Raw genomic sequence first — 22,183 nt, 5'->3', positions numbered from 1 at the left:
GGAACAGTGGCTGCAGCTATAAAATACACAGTCAAACATTACAATGACCAGCAGTATAGTATAGTTTACATTAAAGCTTGCTTAGCTCAGCTTTAACAAGAAAACAGCCACATCAAAAACATTTACTGATGCCATTTGGAATGATTGTCAGTAAGTTAGTGTTGTCATTAGTTGCACTAATGATATGTTTAGATAAATAGCCAACCTGAGATGTTGCCAGTCCAAAGTCACTCGCCGAGAGCTTTCGCCATCTGTGTGTTTACTGTGCTACTAACCGGGGCTGAATGGTTAGTTAGTTTTTCTGGTTTGTTTATTTGATTAAATCCAAAGTGGAGTCACAGCGGCCTGTGGCCAGACCAGATCAGACAGGAGTGTCAGTACAGTCCAGGATCAGACCCCCTGGTGCTGCTGTTTGCACTAGCTGAACTCAAGTTACTACAGCCGCGAACTGAAGGTCCCGACGTAGTAGTCACCTTTAAAATACAAATGCAGAACACACAGCTGACACACATACTGTATCTTAATATCCAGTCCAGTTTCACTTTTTTTAAAGCATTGACCAGAAATCACAACAATAAACTCTTTAATGCTGCCAGGAAAAAGATCAGAGTTCAGGTTCATATCTTTATGTGCAATCATCTTCCTGCAGACGAGGCTGAGTCATAGACAACCATCAACACTCGGTTCAAGAGTGTGTATATAAAGAGCAGGGAGAACTCCTCATCATCACTGCATCGCTCGGCTCATACCTGAAACACTTTGCTTCACATTTACCTGACAGGTAAGACACCGGCTGTGTTTCTCCTCATTCAGTGAAGGTCGTGGGGGCCTTCTGCTCTCCTCTGTATATTTATTGGCAGTTTTTCTTCTACACAGAACTCACCGTTGTTCATCACCATGAAGACTCTCCTGGTGCTCTCCGTTCTCCTCTGTGCTTCATTTGCAGGTGATATTCAACACAAACACAGACAATTTAGACTGAACACACCTACATAATCCATGTGCTCATGAGTCAATCAGCAAGCCACTGTCACAGTGAACTCTGTTGTAAAGCTGTGTGTAGCAGTGAACAGTGAGGGACAGAGGAGTAACAAGATCACTACTGTTACTGACAGTGTTGTGTTTTTCTCTGCAGCTCCGGCTGAAGACAAAGTGAAGGCTCCAGGTCAGTTTCTAAAGTCTTTGCTTTAATACACACTCAGTCAGACAGTAAGAGTTTCATCTATCTAACGCCACCTCTGATGTGATTCATTCACAGAAGCAGCAGTGGAGGCCCTGAAGGAACAGATAGTAGCTGTACATGGTGAGTGTCCTCTTTAAATCTCATGTTCTTCAGCCTGCACTGTGACAGCTACCAAACATGTGAGAACATTACCTAAACAAATGATCAAAATAGCGCAGCTTGTCCACTGATATCCAAAGTTAGGAAAAACAAGTTCCACCAGTATGCTCAGATGGGTAGATAGTTGTGTTGGATTTGACCCCACTGTAGGGCACATGTTAACAGCAACAGGTTCAACAGTGAAACAATTACAACTCAGCCTGGTACATGATGTCGAAACCAGCAGAAACCAGACAACTCATGACCTTCAAAATAGAGCTGGTGTTGTTCATGCTTGCTAAGATTTAAGACCAACATTCGTTACCTTTTCCTACAGGTTCTGTCAAGATCAATCAATCTAGTCAGAAATTATATGTATTTTTTTTTTTAGTCATGCTTGCGGCATGGATTTAAGTGTGTTAATGAGTAAGGACACGTCATTCTTAACAATATACCCTGTGGCTGCTTATAGTTAACAAAGGGGGGAATTACATATTTGAGTTATCATAGTTGTAATTTATCTAGTTGATCCTGAAAGTTCAATTAGATTAAAGACATTTTTAAACAATTGTTATGCGCACAATGATAAGACTTAGCACACACATATTGACACATTTTGGTACTGCAATATATACATATATACAGTATATACATTATGTAACATGGATACATATACTAACCATTGTGTTGACTGTTTGTTGCTGTTTGTGCAGCACCTGAGGAGGCAGCAGCACCTGAATGTAAGTGCCACATCACTGTTTTAATATTTCCTTTATGTGTCTTCATTAGTGAGGTCCTCATGGCAATAACAATGAGAGAGACAGTAGAATAAAAGTCAAACTCCTGTTTCCAAATAGCACAAATGTCATGTAGAAAATATAAGCATGACGTGCTTAGATGACGTAGCAGTATTTTTGCAGCTCTTAGGCTATTTACTATAACCTGTCTAGATTTACTCCTCTGAGAACTATTCTCCAAAATATGTCGGATACATACAGACAGATGTTGGTGTCATTAGAGCAGCTGTTTCTGCTGTAGGAGGCTGTAAGAAGGGAGATTAGAAAGGACCTATTATCATTCTCTCTGCTCTGTCTGTCTGTCTGTAGCTCGTTATAACTTCTGTCCAAACGGCTGGTTCAGCCATGGCTCTCGCTGCTTCCTGTTCGTCAGTACTCCCATGACCTGGTACAGCGCTGAGGTACTTCCACCTTTACACTTCTGTGTTGTTATTATGAGCAGCTCAATAAGTTATTTGATTGATTTGGTCATTAATTAAGTCAGCTACTTTAGAACTTACCGTCAACGCAAATGATGAATGCAACACGAAGAAATGAATTTACCTAACTATTTATGTTCTTCCTCTGACCGACAGGAGCACTGCAACAATCTGGGTGGCCACCTGGCCTCGGCCACCAACCCCAGAGAGTACAGCTTCCTCCAGCAGATGACACAGACAGCTGGTCAGAGCATCGCATGGATGGGAGGCTTCAGCCTGCAGGTCTGAATTTATAAAGAAATACCGGTAGCCGGCCCAGATCAAGCCCAGGACCTGGTCCAAAGGGCGTCCAGAATCACACAAGAGCTAATGAAGAGACTAAGACAACACTTCCTTACTCTCGTGCTCTTTGTCTCTCAGGGCCGGTGGATGTGGATTGACCGTGAGGGTTTCTATTACACCAACTGGTACTCCCAGTCCTCCTCCAGCAGCTACCCCTGCATCCACCTACGCAGCTCCTGTAAGTCCTCCTGTTTGCTTTGGCTGCCTAGCTTTACTAGTTCAGCTTTTCAATACTTGAACCTGGATTTCTGTCTTGGTCCCAGGGAGTGGAAATCTGTATTTATATTGATTTTTATCTTGATATGGGTCACTGACTTGTACTTCAGGAGCCTGGAGTACGAGTGATAGTACCATAAACATTATGGTTTATCATTTGTTACTCAAAAATGTGTTACTTATTTTTTCTCTTTTTTTAAATGAAATTTCAGATGGTTGGGGTAACACCCAGTGTGGCTCTGCTTACCGCTTCATCTGCTCCAAGAACCCTTTCAGCTGTTAACATACATTCTAAACATCTGAGGCCTTGGAACGGATCAGCTGGTGTTTATTTACTGTTTAAGGACAACTCATGAGTTCTGTTGAGTGTCTTACTGAATGATAGATTTCTATTGTGTATTCTTCAAAGCGTGAAAATGACGAAGTGTTAAGTAACTTTGGTGTCAAAGATTTTTGTGTTTGTGATTGTGACAGTTGGTTCTTTCCCATAATAAAGACTTATGAGAATAGGACAATGTGTGATCTTCCTTTAAGAGCTTGATTTAAAAGTGGCTGTTGAAGTCCAGCAGTAGTCTAAAGCTAAGTTCAAATAGAATCATATATCACAGAACTAATGTTTTGATCCATGGTGTTGGTGCCATAAGAGGTACGGCATAAATTAAAGATAAGAAAAACTCTTCTTTGATATGCTACTAAGAGGTACTGGCTCTAGAATAAAGGAAGTTATGTTAGAAGTGGAAAAAAGAGTTTGAAGCGTTTTAACCTGTATTCACCAGTGATGTAGACCCCTCTGCTGCTCTGGGTTGGTGTCCGCACTAGGTGGCAACCTACGGTTCTGATGTGATGCAGAACTTTCTTAAAATCTGCATTCTCTCTACTGACAAGCAGGGGGCGACTCCTCTGGTTGCAAAAAGAAGTCTGATTGTATAGAAGTCTATGAGAAAATGACCCTACTTCTAACTTGATATATTACCTCAGTAAACATTGTAAACTTGAGTTTATGGTCTCAACCCCTAGTTTCAAGTCTTTCATTTGGTAGATTATGGTGCCTTTTAGAGTAAAATAGACCATAAAGCAAAATATGCTTTAGGGCATACTGTGATTGATGGTTCGCTGCTGCTACCAGAGCTGCATACGGTGTCTGTACATCAATCCTCCGCATTCAAAATATGGAAACTTTCATTCTCTGGTTGCTAAAAGCCAAGATGGCGGCGACCGCTATCCAAGATTGCGACGGCCAAATCGCCGATCTCAAGACTTCAAAACGGCATGCCACAAACCAATGGGTGACATCACAATGTCTGAGTCCAGTTCTTATATACAGTCTGTGGTCGACACCCATGTGTTTCCCCCATTGACACTCTCTTGTCTCAGAGCCCTGGTGTGTATAAAAACCTTATGAGATGGTAATGATTGAGCCAGCTATAAGCAGTTATATAGTAACACCCAGATAAGTAAGTGTGTGTGTGTGTGTGTGTGTGTGTGTGTGTGTGTGTGTGTGTGTGTGTGTGTGTGTGTGTGTGTGTGTGTGTGTGTGTGTTTGTATCCAGCCCGACCCACTGTGCCAGCCTAAGTCGCTCCTTGATTTGAGGACAGTTTCCACCTCGAGCTCACCAGGAGGTAAGGAGGCTCTGTCTACAGGATGGGAGAATTCTACTTCCAGGTTATCAGACCATCACATAAATCCATGTCAACACAGCTATCCCATGACAGAAAATTCACCATCCTGGTTAGCTACTTCAACATAACAGTGTCTAGGGCTGGAGGTGGGTGGACCACAGCTCCTTCAACTACAACTGGTGGAGTTCACAGAATACCATCAGCTACTCCCAGTGCATCCACTCTAACATCCGTCACTTCAACTCTTCAGTAAACAGCTAGCTAATTATACCTCTGGAATAAAGATAAATGTCTGTTTATCTTGACCACTGCACGTTTCTCTGTTCAACACAAGCTTTAAGGATTTTATTTTTAAAGGCTTTATAAACCCAAGAAGAGTCATCATTATCAGGCTAATGTATATCAACATAACATTTAAAGGAGCTGTATTTAACATTTATAGCATTAATATATCATAAAACACTGTTTATCCATGTAAAGATAAAGTGGACTAAAGTGGATGTCTACCTGAGCAGAGAATGAAGTGTCTGTCCCTCTGTGAGCCGCCAGCTCGCTGTCAACATGTTGAGAGATGTTGAAAGGCAATCAAAATGCTTGTACCATTAATTCATTAACATTTCTTCTGGATACAGTCTGAGCACTGAACTTAATCATCAACACCTGATAGCAAATGTTACCTGCTTGCTGTTGTAACATAGGCCAAGGAGGTTCCCTACACTTGTAAATGTAAACATATAAGTAGACTCTACATGGTCAAAATAATCTAATGTCATGCTAATTCTTCTTTCATTGGGAACCTAAAGAACCCTACAGAACCCTAGCATAGTTGGGTCTCACCTGGATGTGTAGCCAACCTGTACATACTCTTTTTCTACTTCTCGACAGAGAGGGAGAGGTCAATGAGCAACAAATCTAGCTTTGATACAAATAATAAAATAATTCTAAAAAGCTTCATCGCCAAGGCAAAAAAGAATCCAACGTAAAAGAACAAGCTATTATTCATTCATGGCCTTTTCACCAAGACATTTAATGGGATCTGATTGGTTGGTTTACTGTGTTCTTGATGAAAAAGGGACATTTTTGAGTGAAAAGGCACAAAAACTCCTGAACTAGATTGAACAAATAATAACAATAATAGTGAACAAGTGAAAAACTGAATCAAGAATATATAATAGATGATGATTCATTACTGAGACAATACCGTGAATGAACCTTTTCAATGATCAGTTTTTAGATATATCTTTATAGCTGCGTACGGACCAGTAAATACTACAATACTTTTGGTGTCCTCATAAAGGGACGGGAAGAGTACAGAGCACAGTCACATCAGACTGTCTCTACTCAAAGACATTCATAGTGTTCTAATGCGTTGCCCACATAAAAAGTGGCAGATATAGTCATGAGAAGAAGGAAAAATTTGAAGTTCAAACCCTGCCTACTTTCTCATCTCCCCAAAGCTGACCAATCACTGAAGAGATAGGGAGTGAATGTCTGATAGAAATTACAAGTTAAAGTTATAAATGGTTGAACACAGACTCCTAATCCAATGTCAAAAGGGCGTGGAGGACACTATTCTGAAGAATCATACTGATGTCCTTACCTACCTTACCTACTTTCAAAAAGTACTTTATTAAATATTATAGTTTCTTTCATTTGACAGTAATTCATTACATTTCAAAATGAATGCCTATTCAGAGTAATGCATCCGGTTGCATTATTTTTGTATTACTGTCACTAAAATAACGGCAGAAGTAAGACTCGGCATTATAAAATGGAAGAGGTCATGTTGTGCTGTGTCCTCATAGAGTTTTTCTCCGTCAGAATAGTGCAAGCAGGGTGGTGTGGTTTTGTTTCTATGGCAAATATCCTGACAACATATCACCACTCTAACCCCGTTGTCTCCTGTGCTCCCTTGTTTGTTTATCTCTGTGTGTGTCTGTGAGGTGGGTGTGTCACCCCTCTCACTCTCCCCAGCTCCCTGATTACTGCCAAGCATACTCACCTGCTCCAAGCCACACACCTGCCTTCCATCTACTCATCAACTCTCTAGTATATCAACCCACGGTCATCCACTCACTCACCGCCAGATCGTTCTCCGCATTATGCCAGACCTTCCAGCGTTATTCCCCGGACTGATTTCCCGTTGCCGACCCTGCCTGACTGTCTGGACTTACCTGCCTTGCCTGAGCCCCGGTCAACGACTCAGCCTTCTGTCCCCGACCCCGAGTTTAGCCTCCGCTTCCTCTGATTTCCGTCTGCCTGATCCCCTGCCTGTTTCCCTCTGTGAGTCATATCCTGCCTGTCTGTATGCTGAGTTCTCCGCTTTGAATAAAGCTCCAGAACTTTATCTGTCTCCTGGTCGTTCTGCTTTTGGGTCCACACCACACTCCGTGACATCCATCACCATTGATGATGCCGTGGTGAAGCCAACTCGGACTGTGAGGAATCTGGGTGTGACCCTGAACGACCAACTGTCGTTCTCAGCAAACATTGCATCTGTCACACGCTCCTGCAGATTCCTGCTCTACAACATCAGGAGGATTCGCCCCTTCCTCACTGAGGACGGCGCAGGTGCTCATCCAGGCTCTGGTCATCTCCCGCCTGGACTACTGCAACTCACTACTTGCCGGAGCCCCGGCGTCGGCCATCAGACCTCTGGAGCTTGTCCAGAAAGCTGCAGCACGTCTGGTGTTCAATCGCCCCAAGTTCTCCCACACAACTTCCCTTCTCCGTTCTCTACACTGGCTCCCTGTAAGAGCTCGCATCCAGTTTAAGACTCTGGTGCTAGCCTACAGGGCAGTGAAAGGAACAGCTCCTTCCTATCTCCAGGCCTTGGTCAAGCCCTACACCCCCGCCCGACCACTTCGCTCTGCTGCCTCGGGGCGATTGGTTGCCCCGTCGCTCAGAGGTCCCTGCGGCCGATCCACCCGGTCACAGCTTTTTTCTGTCCTGGCCCCTCAGTGGTGGAATGAACTCCCCACTGACGTCAGGACAGCAGAGTCGCTGCCCATCTTTCGGCGCAGGCTGAAAACTCACCTCTTCAGAAGCACTACCCTGAGCCTTCCTCGTAGCACTTATTGCATTCGTATTAGTTGTTGCACTTACTGTATTCGTATCAGTTCGCTGCACTTATTGAATTCGTATTCGTTTACTGCACTTATCCTATTCATAGTAGTTTGTAGCACTTATTGTATTCGTATTAGTCTGTTGCAATTATTGTTTTCGTAGTAATTTGCCTCTGCACTATACTTTTGCTCTAGTTTATGCTTTAAGATGCTTGTTTAAGAAAGGAGATGCACTTATGACTTCTGGTGACTAGTAGTTCTCTTGAATACCTATGTTGAATACACTTCCTGTAAGTCGCTTTGGATAAAAGCGTCTGCTAAATGACTGTAATGTAATGTAATGGTACTGATTGGTTTCTAGTCACAACCAAACACCCACCAATGTCCATCAACAATCTGACAACATTACTGGTATCACTGGTTTCTGATATTTCAAGTGATTACAGCAGAGTGAGATTTATTATTATTATTATATGTTTATAGAAATATATTAAAATGTAATATGTGATGGAAATCACACAAGCAGAGAGAATCTTATGAAGGTTACGAGTTTACCCATTAATGCAAATCAGTATTTAAGTGGACATTAATTGAATCCTGACCTGAGAGTTTCCAGTTCACAGTGTGGACTCTCCAGTCCAGCAGACAGCAGCTTCACTCCTGAATCCTGCAGGTCATTGTTACTCAGGTCCAGCTCTCTGAGACTAGAGGACTGGGAGCTGAGGACTGAGGACAGAGCTTCACAGCTTCTCTCTGAGAGGTTACAGTATCTCAGTCTGAAGAGACAACAATCAACAAGAAGAAAAATTAATATTTGTGTTAAAATGAAATCCTCTTTGATAATGAGTCTGTACTAAAGTAGAACCAGAAGGAACAAAGATAATTTCTTTAGTGAAAGTGGATAAAATACTTGCTATTCTACACTAAACAAGATACAATGTAGGTTCAGTGTACTCTACTGTATACATGAAGTACTGTAGTATCACTATCAGGATGAGGGGTGGACATTTATATTTATATTATTATTACGGAGAGGTACTGCAGGTCCTTCCTTCCTGCTGCTGTCAGGCTGCAAAACCAACTCTGCTCCCAGTAGACCACACATACAAAAAGACTGACTATATAAATCTTTTTTTTTTTTTTTTTTTTTTTTTTTTTTTTTTTTTAACTTTTTATTTTGGATTTTGAATTTTGGACAGAAAGAAATAAAGGAAAAAAAAGGAAAAACATACAACATACTCATGGGTGTAACAGTATAGGGTCACATTCTTCTCAATACATCGAAGTACAGTGTCATACTATTCCAGGCACAGTGCATACATAATCCATTTTTCCCAACGTTCAACACATTTCTCCAATTCCAATCTTAAAATATAAGTCAGTCTCTCCATACAGTAAACTTCTTTCACTATCCCCCTCCACTGGTGCAATGTTGGGGGGTCAGTTTGGAGCCATCTTCGGGTTATAGCCTTTCTACCACATGCCAAGAGAATCTTTAGCAGGTATTTGTATTTGTGAGGGATAAATTCTGGTATTTTACCTAGATACAAAGTAGTAAAAGAGTAGTCTAATTTAATTCCCATCATCTTACATATTTCATTAGTTACTTCCCTCCAATATGGTTGAATTCTTTGACAAGCCCAAAAGACATGAAAATGGTTGGCCATGATGGCTCCACATTGTCTCCAACAAAGCCCCGGACTCTGAGAGCCTGATTGCAAAGCCGTTATTTTAGGAGTGATAAAAAACCTCACAACATTCTTCCAACCAAACTCTCTTAATGATCTTGAGTTTGCAGTGGTTGCTTGTGTCTCACATATCTCCATCCAAGACTCATCTGATATTTCTGTACCAGACTCCTTTTCCCATTTTTGTTTGATGTATAACGTAGAGTGATTTTTGGAGGTTTGTATACTTTCATATATTCGTGAGATCAGTTTTTTAATGTTGTTTTTTTCATATGCTTCATGGAATATAGAGATCAGGTTATATTCTTTCCCCGTTTTGATTTGTGATATTTTATTAAAGTAGTCTCTAGCTTGTAGGTATCTAAAAAAATTGCATTTTTCCAATCCAAATGAGTCAGAAATTGCCTTATAACTCTGAAATTTACCGTTAGAAGTGAGTGAACAAAAGGATGTGATGCCTCTCCTAATCCACTGTTTAAAGCTCCCGTCCAGTCTCGCAGGTTCAAATTCTGGATCATATGCTACCCAATTCAAGACCCTGGCCTGTTTCTCTAGCTGCAATTTCCTCAACACCTTAAACCACAGTTTAACCGTGAATAGGGTCCATTGATTCAAGCTGTCATAATTCTTTTCTGTTTGGCTTTTGTTTCCTAATATTGATTGTATTGGAATATCTGTCTGTGTAATTTCCAAAGACTTCCATTTAGATTCATAATTTGGTGTACACCAGTATACTAAGGGTTTCAATTGTGCAGCATGATAATAGGCCTGTAAGCATGGTAGAGCTCTCCCTCCCCTCTCCTTCTTCAACTGCAGTGTCTTGAACTGTACCCTCGGTCTTTTACCGTTCCAAATAAACCTTGAAATCCACCCGTCCCATTCATCAAATTGTTTGGGTGGTATCTCCAGGGGTAAGGACTGGAAGAGATAAAGAAATCGTGGCAACACATTCATTTTGATTATTTCTATTCTATTGCTCATATCCAGCGGGAGCATCGTCCATCTAGAGATGTCTGATTTTACCGCTTTGTTGATGGGGCCATAATTAATTTCAGAAAGCTTCGACATATCTTTTGGTAGATTTATTCCTAGATATTTTATTGTGGAAGAGTCCCATTTAAAGTTGTACTTCTTTTTTATATCTGGATGGGGAGTATAATTAAATGTAAGGGTTTGAGTTTTTTGAATATTTAGCTTGTATCCAGAGTATGAGTTGTAAGTCTTTATTAGACACATCAATCTGGGGATGCTCGAGTCAGGGGTTGTGATAAAGAGCAGGACATCATCCGCAAACATACAAATTTTATGTTCCTCTCCTCTAATAGTTATCCCCTTTATCTCAGGGTCCTCTCTAATTGCTTGGGCCAAAGGTTCAATAAATAAGGCAAACAAGGTCGGACTCAGGGGACATCCCTGGCGTGTCCCTCTTTTAGGCTAGGCGAATAGTTTGTGACAGGTGTCCATTTATCCTAATCCTGGCTGTTGGAGAGGAGTATAACGATTTAATACATGTAATGAAGCAGTCCTTAAAGCCAAATCTTGCAAGTACCCTATACAAATATTCCCAACCTACTGAGTCGAAAGCCTTTTCGGCATCTAGACTAACCAACATTGCACCAATTTTGGTCGAAGTAACATGACTCATCACTTGTAATGTTCTCCTTAAATTATCCTGTGTCTGTCTATTTAGTACAAAGCCTGTTTGGTCCAAATCTATTAGCTCCGGGATAATAGCTTCCAGCCTTTTAGATAGGACTGAGGCAAATAGTTTATAGTCTACATTGAGTACTGATATTGGTCTATATGAGCTGCATTCCTTTTTATCTTTACCTTCTTTTGGGATGACAGAAATGACTGCTTCCTTCCATGACTGTGGGGCTTCTCCTGTTCTCAAGGTGTGGTTAAAGCAGTTAAGCAGCATAGGTGTTATTTGTGTTCTAAATGTTTTGTACCATTCAGACGAATATCCATCTGCACCAGGAGCTTTATTAGCTTTCAATCTTGAGATGGCTTTATTCAGTTCTTCTAGCTTTATCTCAGCCATAATTTCTTTATTCTGTTTTTCTCCTATGGATGGTAGGTCCAGCGAACTTAGAAACGTCTCTATTATTGTGGTATCGGCTCTGGTTGGTTGAGTATACAAGTCCTTATAATATAGTTCAAAAGAGCGTTGGATGTCTTCTAGATTACCGCTCATATTTTTTGTCATAGGGTTCCTAATTTTATATATTGTATTCTTTTCCTGTTGTTTTCGTATCCTCCAAGAAAGGAGTTTCATAGCCCTCGATCCTGTCTCATAGTACTTTTGTTTGGTAAATTTAAGTTGTTTTTCAATTTCCTCATCATATATACCATTTATATCTTGTTTGATTTTATTTATTTTAATTAATATTTGAGGATCTTTTTGTTCTGTATGTCTAATCTCTAGTGACTTAAGTTCCTCTTGTAATTCGTTAAGTCTTTTCTGTTTTTCTTTTTTCCGTGAGGCCGTAAGGGCAATTATTTTACCTCGAATTACAGCCTTTGCTGCATCCCACAAAGTATTAGGAGACACTTCTCCATTATCATTATACTGTAGGTATGTTTCAAATTCCTGCTGGATCTGTTTCTGTACTGCTTTGTCATTTAAAATGCTTGTGTTAAGCCTCCAAAGTGTATTTTTCCGTTGGCTGTTTAAATATAAGGTTAAATATACGCCTGAATGATGAGATACGTCTCTAATCCCTATCTCACAATCTCTGACCCTATGCCAGTCTGATTTATACATAAATAAGTAATCAATCCGCGAGTAAACAGAGTGACAAGGGGAGTAATATGTAAATTGTTTTTCTATGGGATGGGATTCTCTCCACACATCAATCAGGCCCAGTTGTGTAAGCATTCGCTGAACCAAGATGGCATTTGGGCTTTTCTTTTGGCGTTGGTTAGATGTATCTAATTTTGGTTGAAGTTGGATGTTAAAGTCACCACCAAGAATCAGGGTTCCCTGTGTTTCCTTTACCATCAATTCGAATATTTTCTTAAAAAAAGATTTGTTACTCCCTGGGGGAGCATACACATTAAATAAAGTTACTGCTTCATTATCTAATTTGCCTTTTACTAAGACAAATCTCCCTTCATTATCTTTTACCTGAGAAATAAACTCAAAATTTACTGTATTGGGGATCAGTATGGCCACACCTCTCCTCCGGCCTGATTTATGAAATGAATAATAGGTATTTTGAAACCCAAGCTTTTTTAATTTTTCATGTTCAGAGGAAAGAGATGTGTCTCCTGCCAATATATTATCTGCTGCTTTTCTCGCTTCATTTTTGCAATAATTTTACTCCTTTTTATCGGATTATGCAGCCCATTGACGTTGAGTGTGACTACTTTATACTCCTGACGATGCATATCTTTTTCCAAACTGTGTAAACTTGTGTGACATTACCCATGATAACAAGAACAACGAACAGTGAACAATGAACTAGAAAAACAGAAACCAAAGACTTCCAAGTCCGAAGTTCAAATAAAGCTTCAAAATGAGAGGAAATCCTCGCGTCCATCGAGGGCCTCTCTGTGTCAGAGATGGTACTCTGCACCGGTAACATTTAAAACAGCTCCCAAAAACCGGTAAAAAGTTCAAACCTGTCCAGCTCTGTGAGAAACGATAGTCAGTGTCTTAGTAGCTCACCCACAGACGCTTCACTCTGCAGCGTCAGATGTTCCCGGAGAGGCGCGCTGAAAGCTCCGTAGTTTCTCCCTGATCCGTCCGCGATCCACCGCCCGTCCGGATCGATTTGCACCCGCTTTCTCCCACGTTGATAATCTCCGTTGTTTCTCCACGGTCGGGTCTGGCTCTGTCACATTTTCCAGAGTGATTCCTCTCTTCTTCAGGTCCTTTGCAGCCTCCGCCGCGCTCTTGTAGATCCGGGTGCCGCTGTCAAAAAACACCTTCAATTTAGCTGGATGTGGCGTCTGGAAGCGGATACCCTTGGCTTTGAGCTCTCTCAGCATTCCCGCATATGCCTTTCTCTTTTTCAAGATCTCGGGAGGGTAATCTTGGTCGAAATAGATCCTTTTCCCCTCATATCGAACGACTTTTTTCTTCCATGCTGTGTGCAGCACCTGCTCTTTCACTCTGAACTCGAGGAAGCAAATCACCAGTGATCTTGGCGGAGCGCCTTGGGGAGGTTTTGGAGCCAGTGCCCGGTGGCAGCGCTGTATGCCGAGGTCCATGTCCGCTACCGGCATGCCGACTTCTGATTTTATTAGCTTGGTCACAAACGCCGACAGATCGGGCCCCTCAGACTCTTCCGGTATTCCGTGTATACGGAGGTTGTTTCGGCGTGAGCGTGCTTCTAATTCGGTTAATTTAGCCTGCAAAGTGTCTTGGGTCTCTAATGCCTGGATGAGAGCCTCCCTCGCAGCTTCATCCCTGTCTTCGATATCAGATATACGTTGTTCTGCCTCCGCAACTCTAACTACAGTAGCATTTAGCTCGCTAGTAGCTTCTTCAAGTTTCTGGTTGATTTCTCCTTTAAACTCGTTCAGTTCCTTCTTCATGTCGTTGCGAAAAGAGCGTCGGAATTCACTCATTTCACTTTTTAGGTCTGACCTGAGTGCCCGAATCTCGTTGTAGATAGCCTGCATGTTCGGGTTAGCTACTTCTTTATCAGCGCCGCCATTGTCCTCATTGCCGTCTTCGTCTTCATATGTTTCGTCGGATGTCGCCGTTTTATCACGTTTTGAGCTTGGTTTAAGTTTAGTCTTTTTTTGCTTCTCCCCTTCCATGGTTAATATCAGTACGTTGTTTTTATCAGTAAGGTTTTTCTAAGGGGATTATATCACACCGGGTGGGAGCGAGATTTTCAAGCAGCCATTAGGTTCAGCGCCACCGGAAGTCCGTCCTGACTATATAAATCTGTGTATTATAAAAAATATGTGAAAGCCACGGCAATACTAAAATGATTCTGTCTGTTTATATAATATTTAGGTTATTGTGGATTTTTACTTATTTATTATTCTTTACAGTGTTATTACTTGTTCATAATACTTGTTTTGATCTTGTTTCTTTACTATGTCTCTTGTTTGCACTCTCTGCTGCTGTAATCCTGCAAATGTCCCCGCTGCAGGACTCATAAAGGATTATCTCATCTTATCTTATCTATTGTTGTTCATTAGCGTTTAAAACAAATTCAAGCGTTTCTGTTGTCTTCCCGACTAGTTTAAAAAAAAGGGAGAACAAGGAGTTGTGACCAGCAGAGGGGATGAGTGAGCTAATGAGAGAGAGAGAGTGAGAGCGAGAACAAAGTGAGTGAACAAGGTAAATTAAACTTCATATACTGATTTCATGTCATTACGTTCTAAAGCAGAAATAAACAACCATCAAACTCTCAGCAGATCGTCACTGTAGAGACAGACATTCAAGTTTTCAGTCTCTTTCTACCTCTGCATTTCTCATTTTCATTCATTAATTATATCAAACATAACATCATAAAGCAGAAATAAGAGCAACAACAGGATGACCCTGTGATGTTTTATTGTGAATGTGAATTATGTTTCAAACTCCACCATCGTGTTTTAATCCGCTGTGGATCAAGTTTGTCTGTTCTATAAGGTTCTTAAGATGGGATGGAAAAACAAACAGGAATTCACAGTTAGGACATTTGGACTCTAGTTTAGACTCTGAGATTAGTTCCTCTGGTTCCATAGGTCTGGTTAATTTCTTGGTGAAAAAGAGGTTTATGAAATCTGAAATCCTGATGAACTCATTCAAAGATTCAGAAAGAGAGAGGCTGTTTACACTGCATGGAGCTGATAGTTTAGAGACACATTTACATCAGTGAAGAGGAACTAACTTGATCTGACCTGAGAGTTTCCAGTTTCCAGCGTGGATTATTCAGTCCAGCAGACAGCAGCTTCACTCCTGAATCCTGCAGGTTGTTGTTACTGAGGTCCAGCTCTCTCAGACTAGAGGACTGGGAGCTGAGGACTGAGGACAGAGCTTCACAGCTTCTCTCTGAGAGGTCACAGTCATTCAGTCTGAAGAGACACCAAAAGTAAAAAAAAATGGCAATAAGTTTCCGGAGTGTATTAAAGTTTTGATATGTGAATCGTACTCTCTCTGTACTTACAGAGCTTTGTTGGAGGCTTTGACCACTGGCAGCAGCCTCGTAAAAGCCTCCTCTGAAGCAGAGTATTTCTTCAGGTCAAACACGTCCAGATCTTTTTCTGATGACAGTAAGATGAAGACCAGAGCTGACCACTGAGCAGGAGACAATATGTATCTGAAGAGACATCCTGAACTCAGGGACTGTTGGATCTTCTCCACTAGAGAACCATCATTCAGTTCATTCAGACAGTGGAACATATTGATGCTTTTCTCTGGAGAGAGATCCTGGGCGATCTTCGTCTTGATGTACTGGACTGTTTCCTGATTGGTCTGTGAGCTACTTCCTGTCTGTGTCAGCAGACCTCATAGGAGAGTCTGATTGGTCTGCAGTGAAAGACCCAGGAGGAAGCGGAGGAACAAGTCCAGGTGTTCATTTGGACTCTGTAAGGCCTTGTCCACAGCACTCTGGTAGAGATGTGTTAGTTCAGGTTTGTCTCTGAAGACTTGGGAGGTTGTTTGTTCTTCTGACAGCAGATCAACACCAGAGTTGATGAAGGTCAGATGGACATGAAGAGCAGCCAGAAACTCCTGAACACTCAGATGGATGAAGCAGAACACCTTGTCCTGGTACAGTCCTCTCTCCTCTCTAAAGATCTGTGTGAACACTCCTGAGTACACTGAGGCTGCTCTGATATCAATGCCACACTCTGTCAGGTCGGATTCGTAGAAGATCAGGTTTCCTTTCTGCAGCTGATCAAAAGCCAGTTTTCCCAGGGACTCAGTCATCTTTCTGCTCTCTGGACTCCAGTGTGGATCTGTCTCAGCTCCTCCATCATACTTGATGTTCTTCAGTTTGGACTGAACCACCAGGAAGTGGATGTACAACTCAGTCAGGGTCTTGGGCAGCTATCCTCCCTCTCTGGTCTTCAACACATCCTCCAGAACTGTAGCAGTGATCCAGCAGAAGACTGGGATGTGGCACATGATGTGGAGGCTTCGTGAGGTCTTGATGTGGGAGATGATCCAGAGGAAGTCGACACTCATCCAGAGGAAGTCGACACTCATCCAGACCATCAAAGATGAACACAACCGGGAACTCCTCAAACCTGCAGATTCCTGCTTCTTTGGTTTCAGAGAAGAAGTGATGAACAAGTTCCACCAAGCTGTACTTTTTCTCTTTCAGCACATTCAGCTCTCTGAAGGTGAATGGAAATGTGAACTGTATGTCCTGGTTGGCTTTGTCTTCAGCCCAGTCCAGAGTGAACTTCTGTGTTAAGACTGTTTTCCCAATGCCAGCCACTCCCTTTGTCATCACTGTTCTGATTGGTTCCTCTCTTCCAGGTGTGGCTTTAAATATATCTTCTTGTCTGATGGTTGTTTCTGGTCTGTCTGGTTTCCTGGATGCTGTTTCAATCTGTCTGACCTCATGCTCATCATTGACCTCTGCAGTCCCTCCCTCTGTGATGTAGAGTTCTGTGTAGATCTGGTTCAGAAGGGTTGGGTTTCCTGCTTTAGTGATCCCCTCAAACACACACTGGAGCTTCTTCTTCAGGTTAGATTTGAGTTCACGCTGACAAACTGCAGCAGGAAGTCCTGAATGAACAAACAACAATGAGTCACAGAATAGATTTCAACATGTCGTATCCTCAAAGAAGAGTATATGAGTATATTTTTGGTCCATCTCTTGAGACATTCGTAAAGGTCCCATACAGTCTTAAAATATATAAGAAGGCACTCCGTAATGCTAGAGCAGCCTATTATTCAGCATTAATAGAGAAAAATAAGAACAACCCTAGGGTTCTCTTCAGCACTGTAGCCAGGCTGACAGAGAGTCACAGCTCTGTTGAGCCGTGTATTCCTATAAACCTCAGTAGTAGTGACTTCATGAACTTCTTTAATGATAAGATTCTAACTATTAGAGAAAAATTTTATAATCTACTGCCCTCAACCAGTACCGATCGATCCATAGCTGTAGAACCTGAAATATATTTAGATGGCTTTTCTCCCATCGACCTTCAACAATTGACTTTAACTATTTCTAAGTCTAAACCTTCCACCTGTCTCTTAGACCCGATTCCGACTAGGCTGCTTAAGGAAGTTTTACCTTTAATCAGCAACTCCTTATTAGAAATTATCAATCTGTCTTTACTGACGGGCCATGTACCACAGGCCTTCAAACTAGCTGTAATTAAACCTCTTCTTAAGAAACCTACTCTAGATCCAGAGGTGTTGGCTAACTATAGACCTATATCTAACCTTCCGTTCCTCTCTAAGATCCTTGAGAAAGCAGTAGCAAATCAGCTCTGTGACTTTATGCATAACAATAGTTTATTTGAGGATTTTCAGTCAGGATTTAGAGTGAATCATAGCACAGAGACGGCACTGGTGAAAATTACCAATGACCTTCTAATAGCTTCAGACAAAGGACTTGTCTCTGTACTTGTATTGCTAGACCTTAGTGCTGCATTTGATACCATTGATCACCAAATCCTATTACAGAGATTGGAGCATCTTATAGGCATTAAAGGAATCGCACTTAGCTGGTTTAAGTCATATTTATCAGACCGATCTCAGTTTGTATATGTAAACAATGAAAGCTCGATGAAAACCAGGGTCAGTCACGGAGTTCCACAGGGGTCTGTTCTTGGACCTATTTTATTTACCTTATATATGCTTCCCTTGGGGAATATTATCAGAAAACACTCAGTAAACTTTCATTGTTATGCAGATGATACCCAGTTATATCTATCAATTAAGCCAGACGAAACTAACCAGTTCTCTAAACTTCAAGCATGTCTTATGGACATAAAAACCTGGATGACCTGTAACTTTTTAATGTTAAACTCTGAAAAAACAGAAGTTATCCTACTAGGTCCAGATCACCTTCGAATTCAATTATCTAACGATATAGTTTCTCTAGATGGCATTGCTCTAGCATCCAGCACTACCGTTAAGAACCTTGGAGTTATCTTTGACCAGGATCTGTCTTTTAACTCTTATATAAAACAGATCTCAAGGACAGCCTTTTTTCATTTACGTAACATTGCGAAAATCAGGCAAATCCTGTCTCAAAGCGATGCAGAAAAACTAGTTCATGCATTTGTTACCTCTAGACTAGATTACTGTAACTCCTTATTATCAGGCTGCTCTAATAGGTCTCTTAGATCTTTACAGTTGATCCAGAATGCTGCAGCACGTGTTCTAACAAAAACTAAGAAAAGAGATCATATTACTCCAGTATTAGCTTCTCTGCACTGGCTCCCTGTTAAATCAAGAATAGAATTTAAAATTCTTTTACTTACCTACAAAGCTCTAACTGGTCAGGCACCGTCTTATCTTAAGGAACTTATAGTTCCATATTACCCAACTAGAGAGCTGCGCTCAATCAATGCAGGGTTACTTGTGGTTCCTAGAGTATATAAAAGTAGGATGGGAGCCAGAGCCTTCAGTTATCAGGCTCCTCTTCTGTGGAACCAGGTTCCAGTTTCAGTCCGGGGGCAGACACACTCACCACTTTCAAGAGCAGGCTTAAGACCTTCCTTTTTGATAGCGCTTATAGTTAGGGCTGGTTCAGGTTCGCCTTGGTCCAGCCCCTAGATATGCTGCTATATGCCTAGACAGCCGGGGGACTACCTAGGATACGCTGAGCTCCTCTCTCCTCTTCTCTCCCTCCTTCTTTATGTATTAATCTCCTATTTATGCACATTACTGATTTTGCTTCTTCCCCGGAGTTCTTGTGCTTTCTCGCCTCGCAGGTTTCCAGGAATCGGGGTTATATTTGGACTGTCATCGTGCCACCTACTGAGGCCCTGCTGACACCCACTACTACTACCACTATCATTATTAGTCACATTACTATTATTATTGCCTGTACTATTACGCTTATTGACTTGCTTCTACCCTGGAGTCTTTGTGCTTTCTCGCTTCGCAGGCTTCTATAAATCGTGGCTGTACCTGGACCGTGGATGTGCATCCTGCTACGGCCCTGCTGACACCGACTGCTACCAACATTATTATTACTAGTCACATTACTATTACTATTACCTGTACCATTAAGCATTTTAGCTTTACTTCCACCCTGAAGCCCTTTTGCTTTCTCGTTCTGCAGGTTTCCATGAATCGTTGTGGTACCTGGACCGTAGTCGTGCCTCCTGCTGTGAGCCGACTGCCACCCACTGCTACTTCGATTATTATTATTAGTCACATTACTATCCCTATTTTCATGGCTATAATTATACTGTAATAATTGCTGCTGTTATTATAAGTAGTCTTATTATATGAATCATTTATGTCATATACATTGAATGTGTTGTATCTAAGAACTGTTATGCTGCTCATTCTGTACACATGACATCTATTGCATTCTGTCCATCCTGGGAGAAGGATCCCTCCTCTGTCGTTCTCCCAGAGGTTTCTTCCTTTTTTTTCTCCCTGTTAAAGGGGTTTTTTAGGGGAGTTTTTCCTGTGCCGATGTGAGGGAAGGACAGAGGATGTCGCATGTGCACAGATTGTAAAGCCCTCTGAGGCAAATTTGTAATTTGTGATTCTGGGCTATACAAAATAAACTGAATTGAATTGAATTGAATTGAATTCATCCAGCATGTTAAATCTTTAGAGAAATCCTCTTACTGCTCTGCAGACAGTCAGCCAGCTCCTCCTGCTTCATTCTCCTCAGGAGGTGCAGTGTGATCTTCAGAAATGCCTCTCTGCTGCTCCTCCTCTGCTCTTCATCCTCACCGTCCAACACCTCCTCATCCACCCTCTGACTCTCTAAGCATTCTGGGTAATCTGAACTCACAACCTTCTGGATCTTCTTCAGCTCGTTCTTCACAAAAGTGAGGATGTTCTCCTCCAGCAGCTGGAACAGAATATTATATGAAGGACACAAACTAAAACCATGGAACCAAACATCAGATCCATGTTGGACAGACTGACAATCCACTGGTCTAAAAAGTGCAGCACGGAGATGATTGTGAACAGAATAGATGTAAAAGTAGTTGTACATGTACAGACCATAAATATGGAGTCCAGGTGTGTTTGATGCTGCTGGGCAGACTGACCTCTGGGAACCTGTGAGCTCTCCTGGTCCTCTCTGTGGAGGAATCATGAAGAATCAGCTCCCATTGTGTCTGTCCATGAAGTGAAATGTGGATGTGGATCAGATGACTCCCTGTTCTGGTAAAGGTCTACTGGTCCTGCTGATCCCACTAAGAATCAACAGCTCCATCTTTCAGCTCACTGTTTTCTTCACTAGTCAGTTTGGTTTAGTCCCAACAGCTCTCACCAAGCCCTCCATGTAGCTCTCCCTTCCTCACTGTACACTGCTGAGGAGCCCTGAAGCAAGGCACCCAGAACCTCCAGCTGCTCCAGTGGAGCGTCTCAGTGTCAGACTGGTTGTACTGGGCAGCTCCCAGTGTGAATGTGTTTCAATGAAGAAGAGTGTTGGTGCTCAGAGAACTTAATCTGAGTCAGTAAAGGTTTAAAAACTGGAGACCTCACAACAGAGAGTCTGATAGAAACACATTTTTTTTTGATTTGATTTGATTTAAATTTATTTCGAACATGTAAAAGAAAACAAAAAATATATATCATACACAAATTATTGATGTTAAACAAAATAGAAAGCATAATTCGATACATAAATGATAAATACTTGATAATTGTAACATGTTCGAAAAGGGGTGGGAAGAAGTTTACACTTATTTAATCCCATCCCTTCTCCGTAATTCATTGAAATTAACATTCCTTAGTCATAATAATTATTAACATTTTCATTTATTAATAAATATATATATATATATATATATATATATATATATATATATATACACATTATATATATATTTATATATATATATATATATACATCATCACTTTGTTTTCATCATCAGTTTAAATCCTCACCTCTGATCATCTTTGAAGCATAAAGGAGGATCCATAGACCAGTCACTCTTCATGGACACACAGCTGGGTTCAGGTTGTTCTAGCTTCCTCCTGATAGAAACAAGAGATAAATTCTGTTAATATAACTACTGTTTGTTCAACAATGACCTAAAACTCTGAAGGCCGTCCGTCATTAAACCGACTGGAGGCCTTTGGAGCGTCGCTGACCTCTACGGGTCACAGAGCGGTACTGGTTCAGAAGGAGCTCATGCTGCAGGATATGCTGCAGGATTTCCTCCAGGTGAGTCACCTGTTCAGGTGATGTTCAGCAGGTTCATATATATATATATATATATATATATATATATATATATATATATATATATATATATATATATATATATTAGTAATATCCAATGAGACCGCAATATGGCAGCAAACGGTAACTTTTAAATCATATCAGTGGCTTCAGAAAGGTGAAGTGTATTAACCATTAAAGACAAACTAGCATCATGTTAGCAGCTGTGTGTCATAAACTAACATGAAAGGTTGTGTGGGAAATATTAACAATATTATTCACCGTAATTCATCTAGAACCGAGTTTTCAGGTCATGGCAAATCAAATTTGCCTTTTTAGAGAGATTACCTGCTCTCTTCTCAGTGCTAAAGTGTCTTTGTAGGTCCACAGAATGTGATTAAAGGGTATTTAATGACAAAATTGCCATTTTGTCATTGTTT

The 22,183-nt window shown here is 41.2% G+C and overlaps 4 protein-coding genes across 4 annotated transcripts in view; 1 reads left to right on the top strand and 3 right to left on the bottom strand.

Moving 5' to 3' along the window:
- LOC129096520 (ribonuclease inhibitor-like) overlaps positions 1–15,919 on the bottom strand; it is a 108,829-nt gene extending 92,910 nt beyond the window's left edge. Inside the window, exons 1-3 of the mRNA XM_054605324.1 lie at positions 15,585–15,919; positions 15,319–15,492; positions 8,383–8,556 (exon numbers count right to left, since the gene is read on the bottom strand). Of these exons, the coding sequence (XP_054461299.1) occupies positions 8,383–8,556; positions 15,319–15,492; positions 15,585–15,820 (584 nt within the window). The 5' untranslated portion in view covers positions 15,821–15,919. The remainder of the gene's footprint in view (positions 1–8,382; positions 8,557–15,318; positions 15,493–15,584) is intronic.
- Positions 879–3,605, top strand: LOC129096525 (ladderlectin-like). Its single transcript, XM_054605327.1, has 8 exons — positions 879–946; positions 1,136–1,165; positions 1,259–1,303; positions 2,035–2,061; positions 2,428–2,519; positions 2,694–2,819; positions 2,958–3,057; positions 3,308–3,605. The coding sequence occupies exons 1-8, from the start codon at positions 898–900 to the stop codon at positions 3,376–3,378; spliced, it is 540 nt and encodes a 179-aa protein (XP_054461302.1). The 5' UTR covers positions 879–897; the 3' UTR covers positions 3,379–3,605.
- Positions 15,834–16,581, bottom strand: LOC129096527 (protein NLRC3-like). The gene has a single exon (XM_054605330.1). The coding sequence runs from the start codon at positions 16,346–16,348 to the stop codon at positions 15,926–15,928; it is 423 nt and encodes a 140-aa protein (XP_054461305.1). The 5' UTR covers positions 16,349–16,581; the 3' UTR covers positions 15,834–15,925.
- LOC129095431 (NLR family CARD domain-containing protein 3-like) lies at positions 16,449–17,255 on the bottom strand. The gene is made up of 2 exons (XM_054603861.1): positions 17,198–17,255; positions 16,449–17,140 (listed from the first exon to the last, which is right to left on the bottom strand). Exons 1-2 carry the CDS (start codon positions 17,253–17,255, stop codon positions 16,449–16,451), a joined length of 750 nt encoding a protein of 249 aa, XP_054459836.1.
- Positions 17,256–22,183: the final 4,928 nt, after the last annotated feature.

Source organism: Anoplopoma fimbria, chromosome 9 (genome assembly GCF_027596085.1).
Source record: "Anoplopoma fimbria isolate UVic2021 breed Golden Eagle Sablefish chromosome 9, Afim_UVic_2022, whole genome shotgun sequence".
Lineage (NCBI taxonomy): Eukaryota > Metazoa > Chordata > Actinopteri > Perciformes > Anoplopomatidae > Anoplopoma > Anoplopoma fimbria.
This window is presented reverse-complemented; position numbering and strand designations above follow the sequence as displayed.